The following is an 11,180-nucleotide window of genomic DNA, read 5'->3' as shown; positions in this document are numbered from 1 at the left end:
GTTGAACATGAGTAGACTGATATATCTTGATTGATGGATGAGTCCATCATTCGTCGACCCTCGACGTCATGAGCGTGAAAGGTAAGGACGATGTTATGTTTTAATCTATATTTTCTGTACTATATTTTGCAGCTATGTTTACTGAGCTTCAATGATCGAATGATTCGTGTACCAAATGATTTATTTCACTATTTTTGAACCTTCCGGTACTGTTAACAAGACCCTGTTGATGAGCATGCAATATAAGGAACGCTATATTGTTCAGAACTTTTGCGTTTCGTCCTCACAACTACATACTTTCTGTTCAGGGGCAAAATTTTCAAACAAAGATTTGGCGCGGCCATGGGCAGCCCGGTCTCTCCGGTGGTGGCCAATTTATACATGGAGTTTTTGGAAGAAAAAGCTATCGCGTTCGCCCCCCTTGAGTGTAAACCACGTATGTGGAAAAGGTACGTGGATGATGTTTTGGAGATTGTAAAATCTGATCAAGTTGACAACCTTACTGATCACCTCAACAGCACAGACCCCACGGACAGTATAAAATTCACCTACGAGAAAGAACATGACGGCAAAATACCATTCCTCGACACACTCATAGTCAGAAAGTCAAACGGTTCAGTCAAATTGCTCATTTACCGCAAAGCTTCGCACACAGACCAATATCTGAATTTTGAGTCTCATCATCCAGTTCACCACAAGCTGAGTGTTGTCCGAACTTTAATGGACAGGATGAATAATTTAGTTTCGGACGAGGATGATAAACAACAAGAAGAAGAAAAGATCAAAAAAGCACTTAGTCTCTGTGGATATCCAAATTGGTCCTTTAAGAAGGTGAAACAACAGATTGCAAACAAAAGACTATGAAAACATCTAAGAAAAGTGAAAACAGCGAGAAATCCAAAGGACTGGTAGTTATACTTTATGTCAGCGGATTATCGGAGAAGGCCAACAGGATTTTTCGAAAACATGGAATCGCTACAGCGATGAGACCCAACTCCACTTTAAGGAAAATGCTCGTCCACTCCAAGGACAAGAGAGATCCGGACTCTACAACAGACTGTGTATATGAAATCCCTTGTTCTAATTGTGATCAGTCTTATGTGGGTGAAACGGGGCGACGATTTTCCACGAGACTAAGTGAACACATGAAAGAAACGGACAAATTTGTAGAGTTTAAACCTATACACACAACTAAAATTGTTCACTTACGTGAGCTTTCGACACGACGACTCTGTGTCTTTTTCAAACTGATGGTGATTGAGTTATTGATCTGGGATGTCACATGACGAGCTGACGATGTCATGTGACAGAACAGGTTCATAGACCGGAGGTAGCTGGTGGCGGCCTTTGTCCTTGTTGAGTGAACTGGGGTGGCGTCTTATGTTGATGGCTTCCCTTACACCACGATTAAACCAGTTGGAATCCTGATCAAGCACTTTAACATCCTTCCACGCGATGGTGTGTTTCGCGGCTTGAGCGTGTTGAGCAAAGTTACGGGCTTGAAAAAGAACTACACCCGTCAGACCAGAAAACAGTCTGAAAGCGAACTCAGCAAATCTGCGATAGCCGATCACTGTGTACAACAAAATCACGTCATCGATTGGCAAGGGTCCAAAATTCTCAGCAAGGAAGGTGACGCGAGATCAAGAAGAATCATGGAATCCATCTGGATAAGGAAGAAATCCCCGCAAGTCATGAACAGAGACGACTGGCCCATTTTCTAAGTCACATCTATGACCCAATCATCTCCGCGAGCAGTGCGCCCTCTACAGGCCGAAATTCGCCGGAGGTGTGTGGACATAGATCACTCTGAAGAAGAGTGTCGCCCAAGACACTCGAAACTGTCAGGTCAGTGAAAAACAGTACTTATTTGATTTTGAAAAATGAACTTTATATTCTGAATTTCTGCAAACCTGCTGAATTTATTTACGGACCTATATTGTTCAGGTTTATGTAATTATTCATCTCACGACACAAAATAAAAATATTTTTATTTATTTTTATCATGTCTTTAAAAAAATCTTTATCAGCACACGTATACAGGGTGTCCCAGAAAAAATTACCGTGCGAATGAATTTGGACGTAAGTCGAGAAATAGACATCAGAATCCAAAAATCTAAACATCAGCGTGTAGCTCATCGTATTCTGCATCTTATACGTCAATTTTATTGGAATCAGTTGACAAATCGCGAAGAAATGAGCGATTGCACAAGGCATGCTTCAATTCACTTCATTCCAAGTTTGAAAGAAAGATCATTCACAACATAATGCGCACTAGTGGTTTAAACTGTCAATGAGCTTCATATTTTGTTCTGTGAAACCCTTTTTGTTCTTTTTAAACAATCTGTTTCATGCAAAACATTTAATAAGGTTTTGTTCAAATTTGAAAACCTGCACGATATTGAAATTGAAAGCTTGCATGTAAGATAATGGTCTGTACTTGTAAATATATTTTTTGGTTAATGTTGATATAATTGTTGCATAAAGAATTATTGCATAAAGAATTCCAGCTGGTTAAAAAAATTTCTCACACACATTAATGTTTTTGGAATATTTCCATGAAATTATAATGCAAAGTTTAAATCTTTTAAAACTTCAATATTAATATTGCATGGTATCAAAAATCACGCGTAAAGCTGTCATTGTTATATTCTTGGGTCAAATGTTCTTTGGAAAGTTAAAATATAACATACTTGCAGAACATAAAGAATTGAAGTTGGAAAGCTTCCAATTGCAGAAACCAAAGTTTTCTCGGACAAACTGTTATTCATCTTCAGTGAAAGCATGAATGACATAAAACCGTCCGATTATAAAATAGATAATATGGACTAAATTTAATGATATAACTTTAGGAAGCGATGAGCGATATGAAAAAAGTGCCTGTTGATCAAACTTGGAATGAATTGAATTGATGCATGCCTTATGTAATCGTTCATTTCTTCGCAACCAGTCAACCGAATCAAATAAAATTTTCGTATGTAGTGGACAACAAACTAAGCGATGCGCTACATATTAAATTTTGTAATTCTGATGTCTGTATCTCGACTTACGTTCAATTATATTCGCTCGGTAATTTTTTCTGGGACACCCTGTAGAAGATTAAGAAAGAGCGAAAGAAATGATTACATCTTGTAAGACAGATATATGCCAAGAGACTATAATAAGCCATATATAACCGACACACTTGTTGAGATCAGCGATCACTCGATCAGCGATAGAGTAATTAAAGAGACAATCTTGATGATAAGCCATAAACAACCGACACACTTGTTGAGATCAGTGATAGAGTAGTTCAAGAAACTATCTTCATGATCCGGGTTGATGATAAGCCATAAACAACCAACACACTTGTTGAGCCCCAGTGATAGAGTACTTAATCTATAGTGATCTCGCATGCAATGTCATCACCGTCAGCTTCAATGTATAACATAACCTCGAATGAGTCGTGTTACCATGGCAACGATGACGGCATTATGTTGTCTGCAAACCTTGACATCTACACTACTCCAAGAAATTAGAGGAACAAACCTATATTTCATGTTTTCATCAAAGATAAAACTTAAATACATTGAAAAATTGGTTTAACTTCATTGCAGACAAATTCCATTGTTTGCTAGACATAATGACTAATGAAAAAATGTGTTTCTCCAATCAGCTGGTCCTCAGAGTATCGGAGTGTCCAATTGTCAAATTTTGGCATTAGTTTTGCTTACAAAAGGTTTTGAAATCAAAATCTCCACAAATCATTCTTAAATGGTGCCTAGTAATGGGTATGACCTCCTCGGGCTGCTATACACTCTTCACAACGTCGAGGCATGCTCTGGATCAGGGTGCGGAGAGAGTCCTGAGGAATGTTCATCCACTCTTCAATCAGATCATCTCTTAGTGACTGGACATTGTCTGGAACTTGTTGCCGTTGTCTTACCCGTCTACCAAGCATGTCCCAAGCATGTTCTATTGGATTCAGGTCTGTGACCTTGCAGTCCAGTCCAGAGTCTCAATTCCCTCATTGTCCACTAAGTTCATCACAACACGAGCGATATGTGGACGGGCGTTATCCTGCATAAGAATGAAACTTTGACCAATTGCACGAGCAATGGGGACAACAACAGGTCTCAGTACCTCATCTCTGTATCTTACACCCGTCAGTGAGCCTCTGTCTATCACAAAAAGGTCCGTACGTCCGTTCAAAAAAAATCCCTGCCCAGACCATGACCGACCCACCTCCAAAATGATCAACTTCAACAATGTTACAGTTAGCATATCGTTCTCCTTGACGTCTCCATACCCTCACACGCCTATCATTGGTGGAAACAGTGAATCTGCTCTCATTTGTGAACAGTACAGGGGTCTAATCACCATCTTGCCAATGTTGGTGATTTCTGGCAAAGTCCAATCTGGCTCTGCGGTGGCGTGGGATCAAAATGGGACCTGTTGCAGGTCTTCTAGCGTTCATTCCGTCTTCATGCAAACGACTCCTTACTGTTTCATTGCTCATACGCACACCAGCCCCTCTGCGGAAGTCCATATTTATGGATCTTGCTGTACTCTGGCGGTTCCGACGAAACTGGAGAAAACGGGGGGTTGTGATACATCTGCGGCCTTGGCCTGGTCTTCTGCCATACAGACCATCTTCCAGGTAGCGATGATATGCACGATTAATGACACTGGGGGATACCCCAAGTTGCTCAGCTGCATAACGCTGTGTGTGACCTTCTGCAAGCATCTGGACAACCCTAGCAACCTCAACCTCGGTCAATTTGCCATTAACAACATCCCACATGCTCAGAAGACTGAGCGGTACCAGTAGAAAATTGGATTAACATGTTGGAATGAAGAAATCTGAGAAAAGCTTATGAAATCTGCTTTACACAAAATCATTGCTTTGAGTGAACACAAGGATGTCCAAGGCCGTAAGTCCTTGAAGACATGCATGATTTCACATTTGACTGTCCAGTATTGCTAAGATTACAATAGGCTACACCTGGTATACAAATGACACACATCGTCATCATCCCTATATCTTCGTGTCAAAAATTGCCGTGATAGTACAGCGACTCCTCTCGTTTTTCAACAGCTACGCATCGCGATTTTGTCCGAGCGACTCAAGCTAAGCATACCATGACTATCATATGAGATACACACAGAGTTTCTATATTCTACACATTATTACGATTTGTGCATGCTCTAATACCCCATATGATGTTTCTAATGGAGGCTTTCGTCTGGTTACTGCATTTGCTGATGTCGGTAGATATAGCAAGCCACAACCCTCTCTAATGCCCAATGTGGACTCAACATTGCGTTCACTTGCAGCTTGCTGTGGATATCTTTTACTGCATCGCCAGTTGATTCATAGTTGTGTGCCCTTAAGGTGCACTGAGCCTGGATGGGCTCTCTCTCTCTGTCTCTGCACTCGTGGAAGCTACATGTGCCTGGTTGTGATTATCACATTAGATTAATCCCTAATCCTTTTATTGGCGTGGTGGCAGCTTGGATTCGAAACCAGTCATCTCTGAAGTCTCTCAGCTGACCTTCCTGACGAAATTGGTGGTCATCTTGAACCCTAAATGTGTGATCTTTCACAAGACTGTGATCGACCAGTAAGCTTAAAACAGTAAGCTTAAGCCTGCAAGGCTGCATATTAGCTTTTATTCTGGTTCACATACACGAGTGTAAAAACAATCAGCAATGGCCACAACACATCGTGCGCCGAAGCAAAGGCCTTTAACAAAGAACGAAACAATAAACTTATTTGAAAGCTGGAAACATAACCTCCAGTATACACTGTCATTAGACCCAAGCTTTTCTCCCTACTTGGTTGAAGGAGCGGTATGGGGCAAAAAGTCAAAAACTTCCCTCTTCGAGGTCTCACTAATGATGGTGAGGACATACAGGAAGCCCAAAGGAAAACAGCAGTCCAGAAAAATGCTGCATTGGAGCTTATGCTTGGACAAATAGCCAACTATTGTCCAATTATCTCACGAAATACAATACTCAAAAACTGCACCAGCCTGAACAAGATATGGCAAGCCATCCGTCTCCATTTTGGCTTCCAAACAACAGGTGGCCACTTCCTGGAGTTCAACAATATTAGCCTTGGCCCTGATGAACGCCCAGAAGACTTGTACCAGCGTCTAGTAGCATTCACCGAAGACAACCTCATGCGTGAAGGAGGCGGCATCAGTCACCATGACCAAGTCATCGATGAAGATGAGGAGATTACGCCTACACTAGAAAACTTTGTAGTGTTAACGTGGTTGCGTCTTATAAACCCTGAGCTGCCCCTGATTAGTAAAGCAGCGGTACGGTACAGAGCTAAGATCCCGCACCTTGGCTTCTATCAAAGCCGAAATTTCTCAAGCTCTGGATTCGCTCCTGGATGAGCTGAGCTCAAACGATGCTGCTCGCAGCATGCGCACTAGTAGTCAGCGTGGACCGATGCCTAAATTGAAAGCTAAGAAATCATTTGGTAAATCCTGCCCTCTGTGTGAGCAAGCTGGTCGGCATGACCATGCTAAGAACCAAATCATCTTGAAAGATAGTACAATTATCACTTATGGCGCCAACAAGAGCCCCAAATCCCAGCACACTGTTCGTCGTGCCCATATACTTCGTGGACCTTCTCAAAACACTACCATATGGCCAGGCTCATACGTTGAGGTAAATCTCCCTGCAGACATCGTTGAATCAGATGCTACTTTTGCCATTGAGCCCCGTCTTGATACCCCGCTCGGTAGGTTCCTACCGCCCAAACAAGCCTGGCCCAAGCCTGATGTAATCACAAGTATTGCAGGCAGGGTTCGCATTCCCAACAATACTGGTGTGCCACTTGTCATCAGAAAGCATGAACATCTTGGCCAGATACACACTGTTTATTCACCATCACTAACTTCTAAGCCATCACACACTGCTGCAGCAGCATCAGTCAATGTCCCAAAGCCCAGTTCACCGGTTAACTACTCAGCTGCTGTTGCCCTTGACCCAGATGGTATACTTGGCACTTGTGAGCAATCCAACTTCCGCAGTCTTCTCGATGAGTACGATGAGGTTTTTGACCCTAGTTTCCCAGGTTACAATGGTGCTGTCGGCCCTTTCAAATCTGTGGTTAATATGGGACCGGTCCAACCCCCCCCCAACGCAAAGGTCGTCTCCCATTGTATGCACAGGATAAACTCCAAGAGTTGCAATCAAAGTTTGATCAGCTTGAAAAAGCGGGCGTCTTTGCTAGACCTGAAGATGTCGGTGTGTGTGTCGAATACCTTAACCCGTCCTTTCTTGTCAAGAAGCCTAATGGAGGCTTTCGTCTGGTTACTGCATTTGCTGATGTCGGTAGATATAGCAAGCCACAACCCTCTCTAATGCCCAATGTGGACTCAACATTGCGTTCAATTGCCAAATGGAAGTATTTGATTGCCACTGACTTGACTAGTGCTTTCTACCAAATCCCTTTATCCCATGAGTCCATGAAATACTGTGGTGTTGCAACTCCCTTTCGTGGGGTGCGTGTGTATACACGGTGTGCCATGGGTATGCCAGGTTCTGAAACAGCCCTTGAGGAACTGATGTGTCGTGTCCTTGGTGACCTCTTAGAGAAAGGTGTCGTAGCGAAACTCGCTGATGACTTGTACTGTGGTGGTAATACTGTGGATGAACTTGTTGAGAATTGGCGTCAAGTTTTGCAAGCTTTGTCTAAGTCTGGGTTACGTCTTTCTGCTTCCAAAACAGTCATTTGCCCCCAAAAGACAGTAATTCTGGGTTGGATTTGTTCAAATGGAACCCTTTGTGCTAGCCCCCATAGCATCGCCACACTTTCCAGCTGCTCGCCTCCAAGCAAAGTTGGTGGCATGCGGTCCTTCATCGGTGCATACAAGGTTCTGGCCCGTGTCATTCAGAATTGTGCCAGTCTGGTAGCCCCATTAGATGATGCTATTGCAGGGCACCAATCAACTGAAGAGCTTACATGGTCTGATAGTCTGCATACTGCTTTTCACAAGGCTCAAGCAGCACTGTCTTCCGCTAGGGCAGTCACACTTCCCCATCCCAATGATCAGCTTTGGATCATTACTGATGGATCCGTGAAGAAACATAGCATTGGGTCGACATTGTATGTTTCCCGCAATGACAAACTCTTCCTCGCCGGGTTCTTCAGTGCTAAGTTGCGTGATCGACAGCCAACATGGTTACCCTGTGAAATTGAGGCGCTGTCTATTTCTGCCTCCACCAAGCACTTCAGTCCCTATGTTATTCAGTCCAAGCACAAGACATGTATCCTCACTGACAGCAAACCTTGTGTTCAGGCATATGAAAAGCTCTGCCGGGGTGAGTTTTCAGCCAGTCCTCGGGTGTCCACATTCCTCTCCACTGTCAGTCGTTTCCAAGCATCTGTTCGTCATCTTGCAGGATCAGCTAACACCCCCTCAGACTTTGCTAGTCGTATTGCCCCTGACTGCACTGAGCCCACTTGGCAAATTTGCTCCTTTATCAAACGTGAAGAGGAAGCAACTGTCCTTCGTGTTTCCGCACATGACATTCTGTCCGGGAAAGCTAAGCTCCCTTTGCCAGCAAAGCAGCCTGGCATGCTATTCAGCAGGAATGCCCGGATCTGCGACGAACACATGCTCATCTAGTTCAGGGCACTCGCCCTTCAAAGAAAGCTACTTCTGTCAAAGATGTGAAGCGCTATTTGCAGGTTGCATCTATCGCTAGAGATGGCCTACTTGTTGTTCGTCGTGATCAACCATTGTCCCCAACTCGCGATTGTATTGTTGTTCCCAGACAGGTCTTAAATGGTCTTCTCACTGCCCTGCACATCCAACTTGACCATCCCTCCAAACATCAGCTCAGTTTGGTGACCCAGCGTTACTTTTATGCTCTTGATATGGACAAGGCTATTGATCAAGTGACATCAACTTGTCACCAGTGTGCTTCTCTGTCCAATGCCCCTAAGGCATTGATCGAGCAGTCCTCAAGTGACCCTCCCGATGCAGTTGGCATTTCTTTTGCAGCTGATATCCTGAAGCGTAGCCGCCAGCTAGTCCTTGTGCTGCGCGAAACCTCAACGTCCTACACAGCTTCTTGCATTGTCGAGAATGAACAACATGGCACATTGCGTGATGCCCTGATTCAATTGTGCATTGAACTTCGTCCACTTGATGGCCCCCTGCAGTCATTCGTACTGACCCAGCACCAGGGTTTGTTCGACTCGCCAATGACAAACTTCTCACACGTTACCATCTATCGGTTGAGATCGGTCGTATTAAAATAATAACAAGAATCCTGTTGCTGAGAAAGCCATTCGTGAGCTTGAAGATGAGTTGCTCAGACAAGATTCTACAGGTGGTCCGGCTACAGCATTATCACTTGCCATTGCTACTGCAGCCCTTAATACTCGCATCAGATCCCGAGGTCTTTCAGCCCGTGAGATGTGGTTTCAGCGAGACCAGTTTATCAATGAGCAGGTTCCTTTCACAGATTGTCAAATGATTCAGGCCCAGCATGCCTTGCGAAAAGCCAACCACCCACACAGTGCTCATTCAAAGGCCCCATTAGCCTCTGCCTCCCCAGCAGCAGAGTTGGAGGTTGGTGATCTTGTCTACCTCTACTCAGATCGCAAGAAATCTCATGCTAGAGATCGCTACTTAGTCACTACTATCGAAGGCCCATGGTGCAACATCCGCAAATTTGTGGGTTCTCAGCTTCGGAATACTTCTTATCGTATCAAGAAATCTGAGTGCTTTAAGGTCCAGTATTATCCTGACCTGGATTCTCGTCCCTTCCCCAAGTCGTCTCCACCCACCGAGGATTCCGAGTTTGTTGAAGTGGTCCCTGAATGTACTCCTCCAGAGGCTCCTTTCATACCTGGCGAGTTGTCCACACCTGCTACTTGTGACCCCCTGCCCAGGAATGCTAATCACTCGCACCCCAGTTCTGAGTCAGATCCTCGCGATCACTTGCGCGATAGCGGTCATAGCTCCAGCAATACCTCCGGTTTGGTTGCACAGTCTAATCCATGTACCGGTAACAGCAGTGAGGTTAGTGAAAGTATCCCCAAGCTAGTATGGTTGGCCCTGAGATCATGCCACCATTGCTCACACAAAGGCGTTCCGCGCGCCCTCACAAACTTCCTGAGCACCTGAAAGACTATGTGTTAAACTAAATGGACAGGTCACTGTGTACTTTGACATTTTAATCCATCACCGGTGTCCTCCTATGGTCACTTCATTGAACTTTGAACTGATTTACGTATGCCATTTGGAATTCTAAAAGAAAACTCTGGAACTGACGTTTACTTCATTGAACTTTTAACCATTTTACATTCATGTTGAATGTCAGTTTGTCATTGCAGACAAAAAGACTCTTGAACTGTTGATGTTATTGACTGTTGGCACATTGCCTATTTTGAATGTTCTAACCAACAGTGTCTTCATTCACATAAGCTGTTAGATTGGTTTCTGCAAGTCAGTTGTTAGTAGTAGTTGTTTAGTAGTGTTATCCTCACTTCCTTGTGAGGAAAGTGATCTTGTTTTTTTCTTTTTAAAAAAAGAGAGAAAGAGTGTAGTTACGCCAGTTGATTCATAGTTGTGTGCCCTTAAGGTGCACTGAGCCTGGATGGGCTCTCTCTCTGTCTCTGCACTCGTGGAAGCTACATGTGCCTGGTTGTGATTATCACATTAGATTAATCCCTAATCCTTTTATTGGCGCATTTTAAAAGTAAAGATTTTGAAATCCAATGTAAAAATTGTGATATATTTAATTTTGAGAATTACAATTCTACTTTATAGGTATAAAGGAACATGTTTAGCCCATTCAGTTAAGGGATCTGGAATGAGCGTTTTGAGCGTTTCGACAGTATTTTATGTGGCACATGAGAGCACATCAGACATATCGAATTACATTCTGAAGACGAAGAATGTCTTTCTGATATCAAATAATTTTCATTTTTTGAAATTCACGATATAATACAAATTTTATGACAAATTATTACAATTTGATATTTTTCACATTTTTGATATATAACAGTCTTCGAAGTAAATTTTATAATCTAATAATATATTCTTAAAGTGTATGTAGCTGGGAGGAAAAGCCGACGATCAATTGAAAATTTTGACCTTTCATATTGAAGATATGGATTTTTTCCCCAAAAGGACCTAATTTTTTTGGTATTTTGGGAAAAAAAA

At 43.1% G+C, this 11,180-nt stretch overlaps 2 protein-coding genes across 2 annotated transcripts; one reads left to right on the top strand and one right to left on the bottom strand.

Annotated features, from left to right (window-relative positions):
* Window positions 1–438: 438 nt before the first annotated feature.
* LOC140150403 (uncharacterized) lies at window positions 439–864 on the top strand. Its single transcript, XM_072172415.1, has one exon. The coding sequence runs from the start codon at window positions 439–441 to the stop codon at window positions 862–864; it is 426 nt and encodes a 141-aa protein (XP_072028516.1).
* Window positions 865–4,351: 3,487 nt separating this feature from the next.
* On the bottom strand, window positions 4,352–4,783 carry LOC140150402 (uncharacterized). Its single transcript, XM_072172414.1, has one exon. The coding sequence runs from the start codon at window positions 4,781–4,783 to the stop codon at window positions 4,352–4,354; it is 432 nt and encodes a 143-aa protein (XP_072028515.1).
* Window positions 4,784–11,180: the final 6,397 nt, after the last annotated feature.

This window comes from Amphiura filiformis, chromosome 4 (assembly GCF_039555335.1).
Source record: "Amphiura filiformis chromosome 4, Afil_fr2py, whole genome shotgun sequence".
NCBI classification, from domain to species: Eukaryota; Metazoa; Echinodermata; class Ophiuroidea; order Amphilepidida; family Amphiuridae; genus Amphiura; species Amphiura filiformis.
This window is presented reverse-complemented; position numbering and strand designations above follow the sequence as displayed.